This window comes from Felis catus, chromosome A3, assembly GCF_018350175.1.
Source record: "Felis catus isolate Fca126 chromosome A3, F.catus_Fca126_mat1.0, whole genome shotgun sequence".
Lineage (NCBI taxonomy): Eukaryota > Metazoa > Chordata > Mammalia > Carnivora > Felidae > Felis > Felis catus.
This window is the reverse complement of record NC_058370.1, coordinates 107,531,470-107,555,505: the sequence shown is the minus strand read 5'-3', so window position 1 is coordinate 107,555,505 and position 24,036 is coordinate 107,531,470. Positions and strand designations below refer to the sequence as shown.

Sequence of the window (24,036 nt, the reverse complement as noted above, 5' to 3'; positions counted from 1 at the left end):
AGTAACTCACAATGAAGTGTCAATGGATGATTTGTCCGTTCATTTATAGACACAACACATTCACATACACGGCCAAACACATGGGCACATGCAATTGTATTATCTGTTATCTGGGCATCATTTTCGAAGCCAAAAATATGAGAGAGAGACATTAAAAGGGCAAGGTTTCTGCTCCCATGAAGCCTACATTTCAGTGGGGAGAGGTAGATAATAACATTCAAAAATAAACCAAAAAATCCAGAAGGTAATAAAGACTCTATGGAAAAAGGGTGATATAACACAAATGAATTGTTTGAACCACTTCACATTGTGTGGTTAGGAAAGGTCTCTTCGAGGAAGTGACATTTAGGATGAACTATAATTGAAGACAAAGAACCAGTCTTGGGTAAATGGAGGGGAAGAGCATTTTCGACAGCTAGTGCAACCTTGAGAAAGGAACGAACTTGATGTGTGGAGGACAATAAAAAGCCCAGTGGGGCTGAAGAACAAGGAGGAAAACAATGGAAAGACAGGCAAGGGCCAAGTCACATAGGGCTTTCTTTGTAAGCCAGGAGGATACTTTTGAAGTTTATCTTCAGTGAAGTAGGAAGCCCTTGGAAAATGGTAAGCAGAAATGCGGTCTGATTGCCATCTTAAAACAATCCCTAGAAGAAGCATGGAGACAAGAAGCTACTGTAGGAGTTAGAATGGCCTGTCTGGACTTGGTTATAGAGAACTAAGTGGTCCCATCATGATGTACCGTAGTGGTAAGATCTGCAGGACCTAAGGATGGCTTGACTGTGGGGACAAGGAAAAAGGAATCAAGGACACTGGGTAGATGATGATACTGTTTTCCTGAAAAAAGGCAAGATCTGGAAGGAATAGGTTTGGTTGAAGGATAAGGCAGCTGGGCAGTGGAAATAAAGCCGTTCCACTCTGCACATGGTGATTTGGAGCCCCAACTTCCACATCCAGCATCAATATAGGGAGGGCAGTTGGCATATGAATCTAGAACTCAGGAAGGTGGAGACTGGAGATACACGTTTGGTAATCATTGGCACGTTGGCGGCATTTAAGCCATGGAGACTGGTGTGATGGGCCCAGATGGGGAAGGGGGAACTGGAGACTAGGCTCTGCCTATGCCACCATTTAGAGGTGGGAGGAGACTATTCAGGAAGCCCCTCTTCTCTGGAAAAGAAGGCTCTTGCTCTGCTAGCAGGTGTGAGTCCTTAAGGTCATCTCAGCATACCTAATGTTGAGGGGGAGTGCAGACCCTCAGGGGTCCTCCTCTGCCAATAGGCTAGAATGAGTATTTGATACCAGTGGCATGAGGGAGAAGCTTTTTCCCCCCATAGAGGTTGAAAAATATAAAAAAAAAAAAAACAACTCTGAGATATTTAAATATTTAATCCTGCTTAGGGCAGGCCATCCCAAGCTGAGAGTTCAAGGGTCTCACCACAAAGAGGCAAACAGCCCATCGAACACTAGCCGGGAACCCTTCTGCTTTAGGAAAAGTGTCAAGACATCAACCTAGAGAAAAAGCGGGGTCTCAGGACCAGTGCCGATTAATGGTACACTTTCGGTGAAAAGAACTAGTCTCTCCTTTATTCTTCTACCTGTACCAACTGGGCTTTGTCATCTGGGAACAATAGCATCATTTTTTTTTTTTTTTTGAGTCAGAAGCTATAATAAGGCATTCTCTGAATCATCAGGGTTGAAGAATCAAGTCAGAAATAATATGTTTGCTCAGCATCTCGTTCAATTTGCACAGCTTTTTTGGGGGGGGATGTCTGTTTATATAAATATGATGAGATTACCTGTGAATATATTGTGTGGGGAGCATGCTGCGCAGCTAATATTGCAGCAAATTACAGGAATTCTCCAGGTAGCAGAGCGAAGGAATCTGTTTTCCGATGGGAAGAATTTTTGGCGGTGAAGGGAAACCGTTCTGACAGCTAATGATTCTGTTGGATTCTCCCCAACAGGCTTTCTTACCTCTTGATGCCCCTACCTGGGTTCTGAGCTGGTTTTAAGTGGCAGAACAATGACCCCTCCAAACACTGAGGTTTAGTGTCATCCACATTTCACGTTCCAGAAAAAAAAAAAAAAACTTAATGATATGGTATGGCTGCCACACTTTTCAAGAGTTTAAAACAAGAGAGGCACACAAGCACGTTGGAAGACCATAGAGCCAGTTTTGAGGTATTGAAATGAGCTGGGAGATTTTTTAAAAATGTAAATATTTAGAAACAAGGATTTGACTTAGTAAAATCATTTCTTCTGATCCTTTTGAAAACAGGAGATGCATTTGGTAGGACCACCGGCTGCGTTTCCAGAGAGGTAAGCTGATTTTGAGTAATACTGACGAGAGACCTAAGTTTTGCTTTCGTTATCCTAATTTGCACATATTCTCCTCAAGGGTTAAACCCAGGGCCAACAGTGCGTGCTAACCTGAGCACCAGCCTTAGGGAGAGTAGATTCCAAAGCATAGTTTCCTATAGTAACCTGAGATAGAGCAACAGATAGCCGTTATGTTTTGTTCTTTTTGGTACAGTTGTTCTCTAAACAGAACAACTCACAATAAAGAATATTTTAAGGTTCTCCTCCTGCTTGCTAAATTTCTGGTTATTTTCGGGAAAAAATTCAAAGTAAAGATCAAAATGGAAACTGCTAGAAACAGCTGGGGTTGAGAGGGTGTCTGCTTCCCGCCCCCCCACCCCCCTGAGGATCAGCTGTCAAATGGAAGACTGCATAGTCCTGCTCCATGGCAGGAGTGAAAGTACCCCCTAGATCCTCTGGCGCCCCCATTATCTCAGTTGGACACCGGAACTACACCGGACCCCTTGATCAGGACTCCCAAATGGTCGATCAGTTGGATAATACCATGTGTAATATAGCTCACCAGTATAAATCTGGACAGTTTATTCCCGGTTACTCAAAGATGAATTGTCCAAACTTACACTGGTCAGACCGTCCTCAGCCATTCATAAATAACTAATTAACAAAAGCTGCTGTTTTAATCAAATTCCTTCTATGTTTCAAATGTTTTAGTAGATGCATAATTTATAGGTGTCTTCTCCAGTCCGTACCACAATTCTGCAAGTCATATAGGACTCTCCCAATTTTACAAATGAAGGCTCAGAGACTTGTCCACAGTCACTGAGATGATAAATGTCAGAGTGCAGAAGAACAGCTAGTAACTTCCAGTGAGGAGATATATACATGATTTAAGCTGTACTTGTTTTCAGACTCAAAACCAAAAGCCAGGGTTAGCTGTATATCTGCCATGATGTCAACTAGTGCTGGGGACTGGATCCAGAACTTCAGTTACAGTAGGCTCTGATGTGCACCAGAATCACCTGTGAACTTAAAACACACATTGTCTGGGCATGTCCTCCAGATCTTCTGACTCCTCAGGTTGATGGTAGGTTCAGGGTATTTGCATTGTTTTAAACAGGCTCCCAGGTAATTTTGATGCTCACCAAAGTTTGAAAATTACTGCTGTCAATGTCAAGTTTGGGAGGAGGATTTCTTAGAAGTCTTAGCAAATATAATGAACTACAGTTGTAGGTGGGAAGAAAAATTCAGCTTATAAGGAATGCATGAAGGGACATCCACGAAATGTGTAGCTGCCCTGCTCGCTTTGGCCAGAATTACTTTTTCCCTGTCCTGCTCAATGTCGACTTTTTTTGTAAACTTATTCCCATTAACATTTGGGTCAAGAGAATATTGTATCAGGTTTTCAGTAGGTATTTATCTCAGGTATCCAACCATACAGTTTCATGGAAATTATCCAAACATTAGTAAATATCTAAAAGACAAATTTTGTGCTTGAAGATGATCCTGTAATTTCGTGTTTTGTAATGGGAAGCTGATCTATCGATCTATCCATCAAACCAATGTGCTCTTTCTATGCAGGCCAGGCAGTCCCTCTGGGAATGCTTTCCTGTCACCATGATGATACTGGCCAGCGTTCTAACCTTGAAAACTGCCATGACAGTTTTCTGGCAGTGACATTATTTATATCTCTGGGCTCTTGTCTTTCATAAGCCTGGTTTGTTAGCACAGTCCTTGAAATTGTGAGAAAGAAAAGGTCAGGAAGGCACATGGGCTTCCACGTCTGGGGGAAATCATATACGAAAGCATTCTCTACCTGGTACCGAAGTTCCAAGCGCGACGAACACTACCGCAGTCACAGAATCTTTCAGGCCAATGGTGCATCCGAAGTGGGAAGCCAGGTCTCCAATGAAAGCTGTCAGTATGCCGATCATGAGGATGGAGACAATGAAACAGGCCCAGCCGTTCCAGTATTCTGTAGGGGGGACGAAGGCGAAGAGGACCTTCCAGAACACAGTCAGGAAATGCATCACATAATCGAAACAGGAGGGTAGCTTCTCCTCCCCACATTCATCATCGTCGTCATCTTCCCCTGGAGACAGGAATGAAGCACATTTCATCACAACCTGCACTAATTGGGCTCTTCCTCTCTTCAACTGCCTCCTTCCTAGGCCTGAGTAACCAGGAGGTCATTAGAGGTGACTGAAGCTTAGGGTTTTCCAAGAGCCAATCATAATTAGTCAATTAATTATTAAACTGACATACCCTCTCACTGTGGTTCACTGGTCACTGGCAAATACTTAAGCCCCACCCAGTTCTGGTTATACTCAATCAACACACCCTTTCTACTGTCCTATCACCTTCAGAGAAATGAAAAGGATTTCTTCCAACAGACTGGGAAGCCCTGTGCCAGGCTCAGAAAGAAGCTTCTTTTGATGCAGGGTAACTACGACAGAGCCCTTTGGCCAAAGTTCTTTCCTTCCAGCTTGAAGGCTGGCTCTGGAGATCCATGGTGAAATAATCACCTACAGGACAGTGTTCAAACAAGGCCCTTAATCACAGCTCTGGGCCCTACACATTTCTTCAGCTTTATCTCTTGCAATTACTTCAAACTCAAACTTCATCCTAGCCAAATGGAATCATCTGCATTTGTTTTCAAACCATATGTACTTTCTCCAACTTTTGTCCTTTAGAACTAAATGTGTTTGGCATGTCCTAATCCCTCCCTCCCTACCCTTCTCCACTCATCCCTTAAAACTCACTTCCTTTGTGAAACCTCTGATGGCCCCCTTGCCCTCCAGCCAGTACTTCCAAACACCGCCCCCCCCCGACACTTGTGACACTAGATCAGGGTTCTCAAACTGTGGTCCCTCAGCCAGCAATATCGGCATCACCAGAGAACTTGTTAGAAAAGCAAATTCCTGGCCCCGCAAAATCAGAAACTAGAGGGCTGGGGGTGGAGTGGAAGGGGGGTGGCACAGGCGATTTTGATGCACACTCAACAACCAGTCTCTCTCCAGACTGTCCATTCACTTTCTTTTCCAGTTGACTGTGAGCCTGTCGAGGGCAGGAGTTTGTTCATTTTTGTGTCCCTAGTGTTTGGTCCCATCTCCAGCATCTGTGATAAGCTGGCTAAGTGCTTGTTAAATGAAGTAATGCATGCATGAATTTCCACTGACTTTATATAACTACTTAATTACATAATATATACACACACTGCACAATTCTGCCAATTACATCCTACAATCGGTGCATAAAGAAATGCACCAAGCTTATTATTTAAAGGAACCAGGAAATCAATAATAGCATTCTAAAACAGACTTCTTCTAGAATGGGATACAGTTCTCATTCACATGTTTGAAAATTGGGATACTGAATGTCAACTCTTCTTGAAGTGGTGGCCAATATAATTTCATGTGTTTTGTGCCATTTTGGGAAGAACTCCTTGAGGACTTTGTTCATCCCCAACCGCCACAAATCTTGTCACCAAAGATCCCCTTTGTCCAACTAATGCAGTTGGCAGCAGCAGGTGAGGCTGTCAGACTTCCCATCTGACTGTGTGACCAGAGACTACCAGAAAGGAGCAAATGCGTGTGCACTCTGTGAGGCACTCCGGTGGTGAAGCCATCTGGTGCAGATCATTACTGGGAAAACCCTTACAGCAGAGGAGCTTTGAGGGAAGAGGTGTCTCTCAAAACATGAGAAGAAGAAAGTCTCCATTTGTCACCTGTCACCTCACAGGAGAGAGACAAGGCAATGGCTTGCTCTCTCTTCGATGAGCACATGCTCATCATGCAAAAAACCTTTGGAGATCTGTGGAGAAAACAGACTCCCCTTGGAGGCTTTGGACCATCTCCAACAAAGTGTTGGGAGGAAGCTCCCAGAAGATGAATGGAATCACCTTTGGAGACTAGTTAGGTAGGGAACTCAAGTCAACCAGTGGGTTGTAAAATGTGTGACTAACTAGAGTAAGAAAGCATTATTAACCATGTTAAAGTCACTGAAGGAGGCCCTTGGACTAGGGTGGCTCTAATGCTTTGGTAATCTACGTAAGCAAATCAAAACCTAAACCAGATCAATTTCCATAAATGCAGTCTTGTCTGAGAAAACAATTTTAGAGCAACCAATCACAGGAGGCCACCTGGGCTTTACCAAATAAGGCAACCACTTAAGCGACAGCCAATCAAGTAATTTCCTTCCTCCTCTGCTGTATAAAGGCCTTTCCCCTAGCTCCTATTGGCTGAGTGCCCCTAAGCCACTTTGGGTTGGCTCTGCCTGATTCCAATACATATTTGCTCCAATAAACTCTTGAAATTTTTAATGTGCCTCAGTTTATCTTTTAACACCCATCTCCTTCAGCGTCATGTTGTACACTGATTACATATTTGTAACATCTTGCCTGAAAGCAGGAGATGATTTTATTTTTTATTTATTTAAAAAAATTTTTTTTTCAACGTTTATTTATTTTGGGGACAGAGAGAGACAGAGCATGAATGGGGGAGGGGCAGAGAGAGAGGGAGACACAGAATCGGAAACAGGCTCCAGGCTCCGAGCCATCAGCCCAGAGCCCGACGCGGGGCTCGAACTCCCGGACCGCGAGATCGTGACCTGGCTGAAGTTGGACGCTCAACCGACTGCGCCACCCAGGCGCCCCAAAGCAGGAGATGATTTTAAATAAAAGCACATGTTATGGGCTGAATTATCTCCCCCAGATTTTTAAGGCGAAGCCCTAAGCTCAGAGTGTGACTGTATTTGGAAATAGGGCCTTTAAGAGATGGCTAAGTTAAAATGAGGCTGTTAGGGTGCCCTCATCTAATCTAATCAGACTGGTATCCTTTTAAGAGGAGGATATTGGGACATACACCAGGGATGCATGCGAATAAAGACGACCATGTGAAGGCACAGCAAGAAGGCAGCCCTTCTCCCCAGTCAAGGAGAGAAGCCCCAGGAGAAACCAAACCCACCAACACTTTGGTCTTGGACATTTATCTTCCAGAACTGTGAGAAAAGAAATTTCTGTTGTTTAAGCTACCCAGGCTGTGGTCTTTTGTTACAGCAGCCCTGGCAAACGAATACAGTCCCTTTGGAAGCCTCCTGGGTCATGACACTGATATTTAAGGACAACCACTCAGTGTTTCTATTGCCCACTCCTTTCTTACTTGCTTATCCATTTCTTCTTTTTTCCCTCTAACTTTTCTTCTCATTTCCCTTTCACCCTATGCTTTGGGTCCAAAAGAACTCACTGTGAGAGCAGCTGTTGTTAGGGCTTATTGGAGAGAAAGAGGAAGAAGAGAATCCTGTTAATTTCTCCAACTCCTCTTCTTCCCAACTCCCCATCCCAAAGATGGGAGAGTTGCAAAAATACCCCATGGAAGCTCAGGAAAAACACTGGAGTTTCTCGTTATATTTATTTTGTATATGATCCTCTATATTTTTGGACAGTTTGTAATTTCATAGGATATATGATTAAAGCAGTTTGGAAAACATGGATTTTAATTATTTATAGAAACATTATTCTGCCTCTAATTCTACAAAATTACTTAATTTGGGGTGTCTAAGACTCATTATGAAGAAAAAGCAAATAGTGAAGCTTCTCTGAAGAAATGACACTTGTAAATCGAGAGTAGACATTATATTTGTCTTCAGGATGGCAATAATAACACCTTTCCCATGAGGGATGTGCAGGGGAGTAATTAGATCATCTCTTCAAAGTGAGGATATTTCAAGATAATGATTATCATGGTAGTTATCATTATTTTCCCACACTTGGGATTGTACTGCGTTTCCTTGCCATTATTTAATTGATTAGTCAACATGCTGGGTCCTAAGGTTACTTTCTAGGCGTTTAGAAACAAAATTGAATCTTGTCCTCTGGAATTATCTTCATGATGTATAAGTGTGCAATGCAAAATAAGTGTGTGTGTGTATGAGAGAGAGGGACAGAGAGAGAAATTTCCTTCTGTAGGTCTCCAGCATTACAAGGTATCTGAAATATACACACACACACACACACACACACACATATATGTGTATATATACACACATATATATGTATGTATACACATATATACATATATAAAACATACACGTATATATAAAACATGTGTGTGTGTGTGTATATATATATATATATATATATATATATATTTTTTTTTTTTTAAGAGCGAGAACATGAGCAAGGAGCAGAGAGAGGGAGAGAGAGAATCCCAAGGAGGATCTGCACTGTATGGAGCCCAATGCGGGACTTGAACCCATGAACTGTGAGATCATGACCTGAACCAAAGTCAGACGCTTAACCAACCGAGCCACCCAGGCACCCTGGTGTCTGAAATATTTTAACACATAAATCTGGAATGGGAGGGCCCATCTGTTTTATTGCATTTCTAAGTAGAAGTGCCTTCCCATCCTTCTTCCTGGGATCACACTGCTCTTTATAAATTTTAATCTCCAACTCAGATGCCTAAATATTAAAAATGACCACTAACTTCCATGTATGAAGCACAATTACCCTGTCTTGGAGAAGGAAAAATACGATGTTTGTCCATCACCACCAGGACTGAGAAGTTTGTTTCCTGTAAAGAGCAGTGGAACATTAAAAAACAAAAAAACACCTGGAACATCTTTTCTGTGATGGCAAAAGTGATAGCAATGCTCCAGTTCTGTGTGTTTGCCAGCTTAGGCTTACTGGAGGCTACATAATTCTTTCAAGTCCTTCCTCTGCATTAAGAAAGAAACAGGCAGTTTGGTGGGTTCCCTTTTATAGGATCCCAAGCAAAGGATCTTCTTATGTTAGAATCCTCCTTTTCAGCTTTATGGATTCCACTAATGGAAAGATAACAAGCTATATTCGATTAATCCTTCCCATGGCCCTTCAAATGATTTCCTTGAGACCTGCTGGACTTCCTAAATATCGCTACAAAAATAGCCAAATCATTAAAACCACAGAGAAGAGAGCATCAGTTCAACTACTGACATAACAGAACTTGAACTGACCCTGCTCTGGAGCATGGGAACAAGGTAGCATTAGCATGATTGATCATGATAGGGAATCCTCACCTTGGGACCTGCAGATAACTTAGCATCTAATGTAGACCAGGTGTTAGAGTGCATCCCTCCCAAGGTACCCAGGATTTGGCCTCGGTAAGGGCTTTATCAACCAGAAAAAGAGGTCACTGGGGTATAGGGGACACTTAGGTCAGAAGACTTAAGACAATTTCTAATTCTCATAGCTTCTTTGGGAGCAAGACTTGACCTTCCTGAGCCTCAGTTCCTCATCAGTCAGATGAGTTTCCTAACTCCCACATTACAGATCTGTGGTAAGGACTGGAAGAGGAAATGTTAAAATCTTGTGTGAAACTGTGAACTTCTTTACAGACAGATGTCTATGTTCCTTCTCTATTGCTAGTCAGAAGGAAGGTAGTAAATCAATATGATCTGAGGATCCTGATTTCACAGAATCTATATTCTGTTTGAATGAGTCATTATCACCACAGCTTTCCCAAGTTGCTTGAGTGTAAGAAAAGAAAACCGGAGAGAACATGATAGTGTCTACTAAGGCACTAAACTTTTTCACATATCTGATCTTATTTAATCCTTACAATAATGCTACGAGGTAAACGTCATTAATCCTGTTGTACATACAAAAACCCTGAAGTTCACAGGGTTTAAGTGATTTTCTAAAATAATCACACAGTTGGTAAGTGGCTGATTTGGGATTTGATCTAACAGCCCAGGAAACATTTTACTACAGGTGATGTCTTTTTGAAGCAAGTTGAGAAGTATAGCATCTATTACATATTGATTCAAAGTTTGAATCTGAGAATACTTCTAATGCTTGGTGCTGTATAAATACAATGTTGCCTTTTTTAGGAATTTGAAAACATTGATGTACCCTGTTTGTATCGTAATTCATATGGTTTCTTTCCTAGATCTGATACATTTTTGGGTCAGGTCAGCTGTATGATCTTTCCCAAGACCTTGGGGACCAACTAAACATAGAAAACAATAAATAAAGGGAGGGCATCATGGTTATGACCATTTCAAAATTTCTACTTGAGTGTAGCCAGTTCTTATTTCCATTTCTAGTTGTCAAAGGTCAACCATGTAGTTCTGAATCAAACACCCTGCCTACATCTGGCTCTTCTCTCTAGAATTTGGGAAACTGGCCTATGTTGTCACATAGGGGACATGTGGGCTGTTGTCACATAGGGGACAGTTTGGGGAATGTGTGCTGCTATTAATCTGAGGAAGGGTCTGTCTTTCAATTACTTCTAGGTATTTACCTATCATTAGTCTATTTTTCTTTTGCAAGAGTATCCTCCAATTAAGGGAATATGAGAATGACCAGATGCTTTTCAGGAGTATGACAGAGTGGATTTAGGATGACATCTGCCAATTGCACCGCCATCCATATGACCTGAGCCCCACATACATTACTCCACAGCCCCATGTAATATAGAAACCAATAACTGTGAAGCTTGATCACCCTACAGTGGTTTTCTATATTCAACACACATTGTTTTGAGCCTAAGTTCTTTATGAAATTTTATTCCTTTTTTTCCAAGTGGGATTGATTTGATTTGGTGTCTATCTAGTCTCTGAGCACAAAGATTTGTTCAATCCAATGAACAGGCTCATTTGATTGAGCTTTCTCCTCTGTAGCTATCACTTTTTTTTTTTTTGCAACATGATACACAGGAATTACCAAAAAAAAAAAGTTCTCTTCAGTTGTAGATTTCCATTTTTCTTTGCTTTCAAAGGTTCTGACAGAATCGTAAAGCGTTAAGACAAAAGAAACCTTAGCAATCTGTGAAATCAACCCTCCCCATTTTAAGAGGAAAAACTACAAATGGATCTGAAAATTTTTTGTTCTCTTGCTTTCCTGTATCTCTCTCTCCCCTATTTCTCCCCCCATTTGAAACATAAGGTTTTGAGTTAAACCCAGTAGCTTTTACTGTCTTGCTCACTCAGGGACCTAAAAACTTTTCTCTCCATTCCCTCCTCTTTTTCCCCCCTCAATTTTAATGTTTATTCATTTTTGAGAGACATAACATGAGCAGGGGAGGGGAGGGGCAGAGAGAGAGGGAGACACAGAATCCGAAGCAGGCTCCAGGCTCTGAGCTATTAGCACAGAGCCCAACGCAGGGCTCGAACTCATGAACCATGAGATCATGATCTGAGACAAAGTCGGACGCTTAACCAAGTGAACCACTCAGGCGCCCCTCCATTTCCCCCTTTAAGTGTTTGTATGTTATTTCTAGTGAGAAAACATTTGTGTGTCTCTTTCCATTCTTAACAGTTTCTATATGTCGCTAAATTCAGTGACCCAAAGATTCATTCCCAAGCAAGAACTTGTCTCTTGTTCTGGATTTTGAAGAAGTGCTATAAACATTTTCCTATAATGTAATGGCTAGGAAGTATTTACTTTATATTCTCTTATGACAAGTAGAAGATATCAGCAATTTTTCCACTAAGTACACTGCAGGATAACTCCTTACTAAAAGAAATCTCAAAACACAATTTACTCAGATTACTAGATCTGTGCATTGTCAAAGCACAGAGGAAAAAAATGCAGACCTTTGCTTTTATCAAATGAAACATGTGAATATTAGAAAATGCCTGGACTTAAAGCATTGAGAGGGTTTCAGAGCTTTCTCAGGTCAATTTTCTGCCTAAGATGAATTCCTTTAAAATCTGTCTACCAAATGGTCAACTGTGCCACACTTGAGAGTCTTAGCTACTGGACAGTTCATGATCCCACAGTCCAAGGTTTAGCGGGCTCTGGGTTAGGTTCTGTTCATTTGCCCGGGTCCCATAGGCTCTCAGGCCATATGGAATAGGTCCATCTTGCTCCGTATAGCATTCCTTCAGGCAATTGAAGCTGGATACTCTCATATCGACCTCAGTCTTGGCTCCAGGTTCCTTTGGCAAGCTGGCCATGCTCCTCTGAGCACTAAGTCCTTCTCCTGTTTTAGAATACAGTACGTGGAGCTGAGTGTAACTTCAAGAGGCACCTAACTCACCTGCACTGGGGGAAGGTCTTTTACCTTTTGCATCCTGGACGCCATTCACTTTCATTAATGTACACACTGGGCTTTTGGTAGCCACCTCAAATACTGTCCTACATAGAACTTACTCATACCTGTATGTCAACAACTCTTTCAATGCCATTTCTAGGTCATGACTCCCATTTTCCATACTAGTATAACTGATTTGGGGGGACTAAAACTATACAATGTTTTATCTGTCCTTATTATGCTCTTTAAGAGACATAATTCCTTACTGTCTGTTCAGTCCACTAAAAATATTAGAATACCTGTACTTTTTATTAGAATACCAGGTATTAGGATACCTGTACTTTTGACATCATGCCAGCTCTTTCTAAGAACTTTCCTTCTTGAAGCTTTCTTCAAAATGTATTTGGATTGTGAAGAAGTCCCTGGGAAGCTCATTGTCCTTCGGGAGAGTGCGAGGCTTGCTGTTCATCTCTAGTCTGCCTTAGTCCCTGCAGGCAAAGGCCTGAGAGCAAGCCTAGGGGAGAGAAGTCCATCTTCACAAACTAGTGGGGATTTGAATTAGCGTGGAGACTCGATGTCTAGAATACAGTGTGCCTGCACACCCACATCTAAGTGCACTCCTAGAGACTTGACTGCTCTCTAGTTTTTATTCTATGTCCCTCAATAAGTAAATGCATTGGATATCAACACCACTGTGCATGAAGTTTGAGTTCAAGATTGCTATAGATTTGTAACTTGGACCTCTGGCCTGTTCTGAGATGGGGAGGACACCTACATAGACCTTGTTAATCATCCCCAACCCCCAATTCCAAGCCAGAGACAGCTATGGGTGATTCTGCCCCACAGGATCAGTGCTAATTTCAGCCCATGCTTGGGGGGTTAGGGTCATGTGATGTGTGACAGTGCTGGAAGGGACACAAGGCAACTCAATCCCTGTGAATCCTTTCAACCTTGTCTGGAATAAATGAACCCCTGGGTGAAAGAACAGAATCCCTACCAGGTTAGGCCATCATGGACCTTATTAGGACAGTTGGCTCAAGAAGTATCTCCCGTGTCAGAAGTATTTCTCAGCAGGTGTGGCCAGTGTCAAAATGAAAAGCGATCCACTAAGGAGTGCTTGTTCCAAGTAAGTCTGAATATTAGCAAAACGAATCAGTTTAAAGCTGAAAACGGACTGTGTAGCTTCACCCCCTTTCTCTTTGTAAAGAGTTCCTTAATGTGAGCTGAGTGTTCCTAATGATTGTAGCTTGACATAATTAGTCATGCAATTATGCCCCAAGCTTTGTCTTTGCGAAATAACTCCAAGTCAGGCTAAATATCTTGAAACTCAGTGTACTCTTACCCTTTATTGACTGTAGGATGAACAGAGTTCCAGGCTTCTGCAGTAGAGAAGCATATTCCCTATAGACTTGAGCACCTACGAAATAAACCTTCAACAAGCGGAATTGATACTCGGCAAGTGTGGATGCCTCCTGCTAGTTTAGATGGTTTAGTTACAGTGGGTGGATTGTGCGCACACCAGGTTCTAAGACTGGCCTGAGGGCTCTGATAACACTTTGTAAATATCAGCAGCTGAGTCTGAATTACCCTCCTAGAGTGTAAAAGTTGAGCTTTGGAGGAACTCTGGGCAGCAATAACCCTGTGATTTTCAACAAACAGCTCAATGTTATGTCCTAGGAAAATGCTGAAATTTATGTAAAGGTAGACATGTACCAAAGCCGGCCTCACATGCAGAGCAGCATAAAGACTGGATTCTCTTAAGATACTGCTGTGATCAAGCTAGGAGTTCAGGTTCACTTACTGAGTGCGTACTCTCATGCACACGGGTAAACAGATACATCCCATCTAATCTTCGTCCTTGTAGCAATCTGGTCAAGGAGGTATTATTTTCTCCATTTTAAAGGTGAAACCAAACCTCGAAGAGTTTAAGTGACTTGGTTATGAAATCTGAACCTCCTTCCACCACTTCACTGAGATTAACTTGACCCAATGTTTCCAGTGGAAAAAATTCTCTGTGGTTTGTCCAGCAGAAATCCAACCTGATAAAATCTAAGCTCATTAAAATATTCTCCTTAAATACTCCTAAAAATACTCTCCTTAAAATAACCCTCTGCATACATCATGTATAAAATACTGAATGCTCTTTTGGGGAATGGATGGATGGCCCTAGTTTCTTCTTCTGCAAGAGTCTGATTTTCCTTTCATCTTAGGGAAAATCCTCTGCTGGTGGTTTATATTGGCCCTGTTGAGAAGTGGGAACCTTTTCATTCTGGTGGCAAACATCTATCTCTCTGCATAGCAAACAGAAGGAATCCAGCTCTTCAGGAGCTCTTGCCCACCCCTACCCCCAGCACCCCCTGCCCCCTGCCTGCCTTCCGGGTCTCAAGATCACTCGATGAAACTTTGTTCTTTTTGTTTGTTTGTTTTTTAATTTTTTAATGTTTATTTATTTTTGAGACACAGAGATAGAGCACAAGTGGGGAATGGGCAGAGAGAGAGGGAGACACAGAATCCGAAGCAGGCTCCAGGCTCTGAGTTGTTAGTACAGAGCCTGACGGGGGGCTCAAACTCAATAACCGTGAGATCATGACCTGAGCTGAAGTCAGACGCTTAACCGACTGAGCCACCCAGGCGCCCCAGTGAGATTTTGTTCTGATCTCGAGGTTTGTGAGTTGATTTGCTGGCAAGGTGGCGATGTACACTTAGTATCTAAAATTAGAATCATGGCTTTGGTTCACACAATACAAAATGATTGCAATTACTTAGCACCCCTCATCTGCTTGCCCGTGTTTCCTTCTCTCTGTTGTGATTTTCAGCGAGGCCCCAGTAAATAGGCCTGCCGCTGACAACAAAGGCACTTCATGAAGTGATTTACATGTTCTCAGGCACAGATTCTCCATGTGCTTCAGTTTCCACTCCTGGAAATTGAGGATAGCTATTACTAATTTAATCCTTAGTGATGAGAGAGCATAAGGCAAGTTGAGGGCAAAGCACAAGCTAGCACGCCCCCCTCCCCAGGGGCTGTCCAAGAACAAAGGAAAGGGGAAAACAAATGGTTAAAGATCACAGTCAGGCAAGACCTCAGTCTCCATCAGTTTACAAATACATTAGTAAATTATAAGCAAAAGGCAATCTTATCAATAACCTAATCTCCAGAAACCTGTAGACTCAGTTTCCAGGAGCCCCCAAAATCACCCGTCCATAATGATATGGGGAACAGAGGCAAGAAGGAAATTGCAGGTAAAATTAAATTTCCTTATAACCTGCAGCCCATTGACAAATACTTGAGGCAAATAAAGAGAATAACATTTCCCCAGTAACTCTCTACTGTCTTAATGTTAATGCTTTGCTAGAGGGACAAACAACCTTAGCTTGACAATGCCTAGGCCTCCCACATCCTGGGAATCTGCTTCGGCATATGAAAATCCTTTTGGAAACTACCTCTTGACTTTATCTCCCCCAACACCATAGTATATAACCAGTCACTCTTCACAACCCCAGTGCAGCTCTTTATGACCATGGGTCTGTCCCCATACTTTAATAAAATCACCTTTTTATGCTGAAGAAGTCTCAAGAATTCTTTCCTGGCTGTCAGCTCTGAACCCCTACCATTCCAAAACCCCATCATTAGTTCTGATGACAAGATAAATGAAGTTTTTAAAAGAAGCTATATGCTTCTATGTAGTAAAATCTGTTTTGGACGGGAGGATTAGCTCATCCAGATGGGGTACCTCCATTCCCACTGCTTGTGTGCACTTTCCATAAAGGGTAGGCTGGTTACAGTGGGTGTTGACAATCAAGTTTGTCTGCCAGGAGCTTTTTAATTATCCATAAATAATAGCCCTGATGGAGCTCTGGTGATGGTTTTCTTCCATATAAACCATCTTAAAAAGATCTCTTTCCCTCTCCTTATCTATAAGTCTATGGCCTGTTTTTCTTATCTGGTTAAAGCACAGAACAAATGCGATTAAGTTTATGGGTCGGAACTCTAAGAATATTTTACGTTGCTGTTTTGTACGCAACTCTAGGCCGAACCCCTAACCTGGACCAGTATCTGTAGTCAATCTTTAAAGGGAATAGAGTGGTTGAAAGAGTGACTTTATTTGTACCATTCATTTTTTTTTTCGGTGAATATTTAGTAATAACTTATGTGTCAGGGAGAGTTCTAGGCATTGGAAATATACACAAATAAAACCCCACAGAACTTCCATTCTGACCGGGAGAGATAGATAGCAATCAAGTAAAACAAATGAACAAACCTCATGATTTCAGCTACTGATATGGGCTAGGAAGACAGTGAAGTCAAGTAGTGTATTTGTGTGAGAAGTAAGGGAGGTGATTCATTTTCAGAAATATCAAATAAAAGCTGTGCTGTCTAGTTAACAATAGGTTTCCAACCTAATGAAAATATGTATGAACCCCACTCCCACCACAATGGAGTCCCAGACCCTTGGACACTTCACTTTTTGGTCTTTTCCCCCCTCTCTATCTCTTGGGCTTATTTTCGCAGGCTTTGCAATGAGCATGCACTGAAGAACAAAGGAAGGACTGTACATCTCTGAGTCACCTCAGGAAATGTACATTTGTTCCAGTCAGACTACTTGTTGCTTTACATGGGCAGAGGTGACGTCCAGGTAAGGCTGTAACCTCTGTAGAACTCAGCCAATGAGGAATCAGGGGTGGGACTTATATGCTGGGGGATAAATTGTCTGCTGTAACTACCCTGAATGTGCCTGTCCATCAGATACCTGCTCTTGCAAGAACATTGATTGAAGCCTCACTTCAGTGTGCTCCAAGTCTCCGTGTCCCTCCTTTGATTGGATCGGTGGGCTTATTCTCACACTAGTGACTGGGTAGTTGAGACACTCCTCTGAAGAGGTGACCTGGAAGCTGATACCTTAATGGTGAGAACATCCAAACAGAGGGAAAGCCTTTCTTGTGTGTGTGGGGAAGCAGCTTGTGCAAAGGCCCTGAGGCAAGAGCATAGTGTGAAGAAAAGGACTAAGCCTATGGCCTACAGGCATTAAACTCTGGAGTCACAAGTGTGACAAGATGGAAGGAGGATTGAGTCTAGAATCAGAACCTATAGGTTGGGGTCTGAATCCTAACTTCTGTTCCTCCATCTCATAAATGGGTTCATGGATACATACTGCACAGGGTTGCTGTGCGGCTTGTGTGAACAGGAAACTGTCCACCATTGGTGAGATCGTTCACTCATTCAGTGCTGCAGAGTTGTTGACTCAGGAAAGTTTTGGTCTTTGCTTTGTCTAACCCTAAAGTATCACATCATCAAGAGACTCAGAGGTCCTTGGGGAAGATCAGGGGCCAGGCATGGATGGAATAAGTGCTGAGGTGCTGGTTCTACAAATACCAACTCTAAAAGAAAAAAATGAGAGCAATACTATAAAGTTTGGCAAGGGCCAACAATTCTAAAACAGGCTCTGTGTGACCTTGGATGAGACACTTTCCCTCTCTGGTCTCAGTTTCTTGTTTATCAAAATAAGGGGAGGTTGGAATAGCTGCTCAGTAAGCTCCTTTTTAGCTCTGGGCAGATTCTGTTCTAAGATGCATTTTTTTTTTAATTTTTTTTTTTATAACATTTATTTTTGAGACAGAGACAGAGCATGAACGGGGGAGGGTCAGAGAGAGAGGGAGACACAGAATCTGAAACAGGTTCCAGGCTCTGAGTGGTCAGCACAGAGCCCGACGCGGGGCTCGAACTCACAGCCCTCACGGACCATGAGATCATGACCTGAGCCGAAGTCGGCCGCCCAACCGACTGAGCCACCAAGGTGCCCCTAAGATTCGCTTAATAGGACAGAAGACAGAACACCAAGCCAGATGTGTTGAGACAACGGCAAGGCAGGAGAGCTGAAATGGGGTGGGGGGGGGGGTGTGTCCAAGCCTGTTGCTTCAGGTAAGTGGCTTTGGTTGCAAGAACCAGCATGACACAGTCTTTACCAAGAAAGCAGACTGAACAGCAAGAGATAATGCTGCATGTCACTTTTATGAGGCTCCCCTCTGCCTTTGGGGTGTGTGTATGTGGTGGCCGTGGCCATGTTTTCTCCTCCTTCCACCTCTTTGGATTATGCCGAAATGTCTCCCCCACTGAAAAGTGTTCGAAGGCTCTCGCCTAGGGATGAAATGCCCCCCATGCCTCATGCACTGATTTGTAAGCAACCACTAGAAGAACTGTATTCGCATCTCAGCAGCCAATGCCAACAAAGGACCTACTGGATCCAGTGATGGAGCATTGTTTGCAGAGCTGAGCTGCTGCCTCTCCAGACAAAAGCTGCATCAGAGACGTGACTTCAGGCTTACAAATAAGAGCCGCTGAATCATTCTGGAGCCCTTCCGCACTGTGTTTTCCTGAAGATTTTGTAATAAGCAATTTAAGAGAGAAACAGCTCAACAAGCCAATATTCTTTTCAGAAATATCAGCTAACGCATATCCAAGGGACAGAAGATAACTGCTTATTTCTCCCACCCTCTCATACTCCCGCCCCTGTGTAGCTGGCCTGCGCTGTTCTAAAACAGGGTCAAAGCTACCTGGTTCAACATTTTATCCTGTCACCACTGACATTTTTAAGATGATAGATATTCTAGATTTGCTTTGCCTAACCTGTGAATAGGGCCCCAAATAGTTTTCTCTCTGGAAATTTCTGTAACCCTTTCTTCCTCATGCCCTGTGCCTTTCCTCTTTCTTAGTTAGGGTCAGGATTATCAGCTAAATACCGGTAAAAATTCCACTAAGAAAACTGACAGAAAAAAGCCACTTTAAATATAGATTTGTACATTCAATTTGCAACATACAAAAAATATTTTATGTGTACAAACACATGCATATGAGTAGCTGCATGTTCTATGTATTTGTATTTATTAGACAAGAATTATGTATGCCTGAAAGTTTTTGAAACATGGCATCTGTCTATATGAGAGTCTGTACGTATTTATATAGATTTTCTTGTAGATCAGACATAGCTGTATGATGTAGTGAAAACAGGCTTTTAATCCAGTTACATGTGGATTGAAAAACATTTGACTCACACATAAATTCATTCTTTTTCCACTAATAGTTATCATCGCTTAACATTGTCCTAAGTGCTAGAGAAATAATGGTTAACAGGACAGATCTGCTGTTATTTAAAACTAAAAAGGATTTTAATTTAGATTCTTACTACTTCCAAGAGGATCTGAGCAGTTCTGTACCTACTAACAGAGCATAACATACTTTAAGATAAAATAGGACACACATATCCAAAGAAAGCATAAATAAAGGAGGAGGCTTTCAGACACGTGAATTGAGTGAATTTTGACCAGTTGGGGAAAAAACATCAAGTGAGCTTTCTGACAGCCAGAGCGAATAAGGAGACATCGAATTATACAGTTATGATTTTCTAACTGCAGAAGTGATAAAAGTTAATTTGCTGGGAAAATAAAATGTCTTTAAAGTAGGAATTTATCATGCTTTATAGTGAGTGACATCATGAAGAATTATTCTAACTCTAAGGAAAGATAAAACAATACTTTTCAAATATTATACTTTAAAGATTAAAATTATAACTAAATTATAATTCAGGGAGGGCAGTTTTGAAAAGGACTCTGATAAAAAGGCAAAGAAGCTTTATTTCTTAATATCTAATTCAAAGCAAGGAAGAGCAGCTACTGAATTTAGTTAATGTAACCATCAGATGGTGTGTCTTAAACATTAGATGTCTCAAATGAGCTTCAGCCACGTTGGTGTAATTACCCAATTTATCAAACGTGTACTGTAAGGCAGATACTCCACTTGATTAAAGTCAGAGCTTTAAGTTTCAAGTAGTAGGACCAGGGAAAGCAAGTTGACATTTATTGCTGAAAATGAAGGGTCCATCAGGGGACCGTTTCATATTTCCATGTTCCAGAGGCTGACGTCACCTATTCCAATCCCCTAATTTCACAAGTGACGTTAGAAGATTTGTCTAGAGCCGTCCAACTAGTCGGCGGCTCTTTGATCATTTGAACTCAAGTCTCCAGATAAGCCAGAGATTCCAGTGGACGATTTTTACATGAAATGCTGTCACCCATGTTACGTGCACTATCGCAACGCACGTGAATATTTTAGCTGTATACTAGAAGAAGGAACAAGAACCAAGTTGGAGGGCAACAGTGTTGTTCACATCTCCTGTTAGAGTTTAAAATAATCGTTCTTCCTATTAGTTCAAGCATGCTGGTGGTGCAGAGCATGAAAAACCTGCCTGAATTGCTGATCATACCACCGGGAAACAGCAGGAGCTCGAAAAAAAGAATGGGCATTGATTCTGTTTTGTTTCTGAAGACCTGACATGATTTCTAGCAGGAGTTATAAATACAATTCCAAGACCACAAAAAGAATGTGGAAGCCCTTCTGGGTTCCTCATGATGGGATTAGCCTTGCAGTGACTGAACCTGTCCATTTCCGCACCTGGTATTCTTTCTGGTCTTTCTGTGCCTCTGTCCAGTGCTTGCAGACTCATTTCTAAACACTTCACTCACTATGTGTAACCCAAGAGTAAAGGACTCGTCAACTTTGTCCCTTTCTCTTGCATTAACTCATTTGAAATCTAGCCACTTAAGACCTGAATGAAAACTGTAGGAGGGACAGGGCACCTAGGTGGCTCAGCCAGTTAAGCATCCAACTCTTGATTTCAGCTCACAGTTGGGGAGATCGAGCCCTGCATTGGACTCTTCGCTGATAGTGTGGAGCCTGCTTGGGATTCTTTCTCTTCCATTCTCTCTCTGCTCCTCCTTCTCTCTCTCTCTCTCTCTCTCTCTCAAATAAACCTTAAAAATTTTTTAAAAATTGTGGGAGGGACACCCAGGGTTTCACTGAAAGCTTATCAACTTTGAACTCAAAACAATGGGGCTTCCTGTTCTAGCTGGCCACTTGCTAGTTGTGTGACCCTAATGAAATACGTTATAGAAGCAACCTTCAGGACTGTAAGCTCATGAAAAAAAAATACTTAGGGTATAGCTGTGAGGATTAGAAATAATAGAGGGCATTGGCCATGTAGAAGACAACCAATAAATGGTAATATTGTTTAAGCAGATGTGAGCCACAATTTCATACAGAGGTATAGGCTGTTGTGCCTATTTCTCATGAAACCAGCACACCCTTGTTCATTAAATGAAAAAGTCAGCTTATCATTTGTAGGTAAAGGATAATTAAGAATCTGTATAGTCACACAAGAAACAGGGCAAAATGGAAACCCCCAGTCTCTAGCACCTTCTCCCTCTACTTTGCCAGCCCTCCCTCCCTCCCTCCCTCCTGATTGTCTTATAGTTATGCTGAGGCTGTGCCAAACTTGACCCAGCAGCACTTTTTTAAACTGCTTAAATGGGATTTTCAAATGACCCAGGGTTAACACATTAAGTAATGAGAGTGCCTCTTCCTTAACGGTGTTCAGTAATAGGAGAGATGCTAGCATGATTCCTGCTTAGACCAGATTGCATGGCAATCCCATGCCCACTTGAGGCACCATTTTTATTATTTTCATTTAGGCCTATGGAGTGGGTCTGTCGTCAAGTTGACAGTATTTTCAAGTGAATTACTGTCTGGGGCACCAGAGTTGACAGTTTTTGCTATGAAGTAATTCAATTTAATTGAGAACACTTATTTCTCCACATAGCATGCATGGATGATGAGTTGATGACGAAGCGTCCCCCAAACCCGAACTAGTTTCCACACTGGCTTGGTAGGCATTGGGAGAGCATGCCCTCCTTCTGTAGCTGAAGTCGGGTCTCTGGTTGTAGTCTACTGTGAAGTGGAGTGAGTGTGGACAGGCCAGCCGCATCCACCAGCCTGGCCGAGTTTTGAATGTGTGTCCTACAGATTTCACAGACATTTCTGATTTCCCATTAAGGAGCAGGAAGAAAATTCAGCACTTTCAAAGCATCATCTCACTTAGATTCTTTGAGGCTACACTTTAAAGACTATCTTCCCATCCCTTTCCTTTTGGGAGAATGGGTGTGGACCGTATACTGTTACTGTGCAGAAGAGCTAACTTAAGCAAGCCGGGTGGGTGGGAAGAATAGAGGTTTCCATTGCCGAAATCAGGTGGGCCGTGAAACACAATGCTGTCAGGGGTACTCTAACACTATGCCGTCTGCTGACAGAACTCCCAAATTTCAATACTGGATGGGGTCTTTCTTAGAACTTGCCTAGTCCAACCCTCTCATTCCATTGCTGCTGAAACGAAAATTCAGAAAGGTTAAATACTTCGTCAAGGTTTTACAGCTGATAAGATACAGAACCGAGACCACAAGAAGGATTTTTTTTTTCTTTTGCCGCCTTGGAGTGTTCCTTTGTTATGAGGATGCCAGCAGATACTATGTCGGATATGCAAACTCTATGTCAAAAGTAGTAAAAGAATTCCAGAAAAATCCCTAGTGCTGGATCCCCAAAATTACCAGATAAGAGAGAGGGCAGCGTGTTGACTTTCTTTAAAGAAGGTCACAAATTACGAGGCAGGAGAAGTCTGTGGATGCATGTAGGCAAACATACTTCTTGTTTGGGGAACTGGCTGGTGTATCCTCCCTATGGGCCTATAAACTAGGCTTAGGGAGACTTAACGAATATTAAAGGGAAAAAAACCTTCATATTTTAAGCTGGGCTCAATTATCCAAATGACGAAAGATACATGCTGTGTAAGATACACGTGCGTGTCTGTACGCGTTGTGCGTATCTGTGTGTGCACACATCTGTGCGTCCCTGTGTGTTCATGTGCACACACGTGCATGTCTGTGCATATCAGATATCCCCTACCAGATGTGTGTTCCATACGTGTATCCGTGTGTGTGTGCACGGGCACAGACTCAGTCCCCAGGTACAGCGAGTGAGTGAACCCTTCACACTGGAGAGAATCCTGGGCTGACCTGTACCGTGGCGCTGCCATTTACCAGCCTTGCTTCTTGAGCAAGTTCTGTTGCTTTTCTGAATCTCAGTTTTTTACCTATTCAGTGGTGTGCCTGATACTCACTACAAAAGGGACAGTGGTTTTTAGTCACTTCGCCATTTTAGCAATTAAACTGAATCGACTGTATTCACACAAAATTTGGTTATGTTGGAGACTCTTCAACAAGATTTGTCTTCCAAACAACCGACTCTGGTATCTAAGTGTAGAAACAGCCCTCATGAAAAGATGAATTGCCTTGACTAATCCTTATAGCAACTCCATAGGTGAGGACTAGTTATCTCTGCTTTACGCTTGAGGGAACAGAGATTTAGAGGGGAGGTAATCTGTCCAGAATCACCCAGAGAATTTCTGGAGATCTGGGACACAGATCCACATCTGACTCCAAAGCCAGGCCTGCAACCACTCTCCTTCACCTCACCATGGCCCAGGACTGCTGCGAAGAACAACAATATGGTGGTTGTGGAGTTGGGGCACTGGCATCTGGTTCTCTTCACCCAGATGGAGTCTGCCATCTTCCTTGACCTAACCGTTTCTCCTCTATATCCCAGCTGGTACACATTTTCTTAAGGTCGGCCCTCCATTCTGCCTGGATGGAGACACTGGGAAGAAGGAGGACATGGGGACAGTTCATACTGGACATGGCAGTGAGTGCTAGCCTCTCGTCGAAGAGCATCTGTCTGCTGACACATCTTAGAAGCACCCGACGGTCGCTTAACTGCTTCATGCTACTGCTCCTGGTATCCCACCCAGGAGGCGACAGAAGGACCACC

The 24,036-nt window shown here is 42.4% G+C and overlaps 1 protein-coding gene and 1 long non-coding RNA gene across 2 annotated transcripts in view; one reads left to right on the top strand and one right to left on the bottom strand.

The window, feature by feature from the left end:
- The window catches only part of SLC8A1 (solute carrier family 8 member A1), a gene marked incomplete at its 5' end in the record, with an annotated part of 326,794 nt that overhangs the window by 18,557 nt on the left and 284,201 nt on the right, over nt 1-24,036 (bottom strand). The window contains 1 exon segment of the mRNA NM_001009848.1: nt 4,133-4,408. Within this exon segment, the coding sequence (NP_001009848.1) occupies nt 4,133-4,408 (276 nt within the window).
- Nucleotides 1-24,036, top strand: part of LOC109498274 — a 126,152-nt gene that overhangs the window by 34,153 nt on the left and 67,963 nt on the right. The window contains exons 7-9 of the long non-coding RNA XR_006595792.1: nt 2,279-2,319; nt 16,843-16,966; nt 17,077-17,236. This is a non-coding gene — a long non-coding RNA (uncharacterized LOC109498274). The remainder of the gene's footprint in view (nt 1-2,278; nt 2,320-16,842; nt 16,967-17,076; nt 17,237-24,036) is intronic.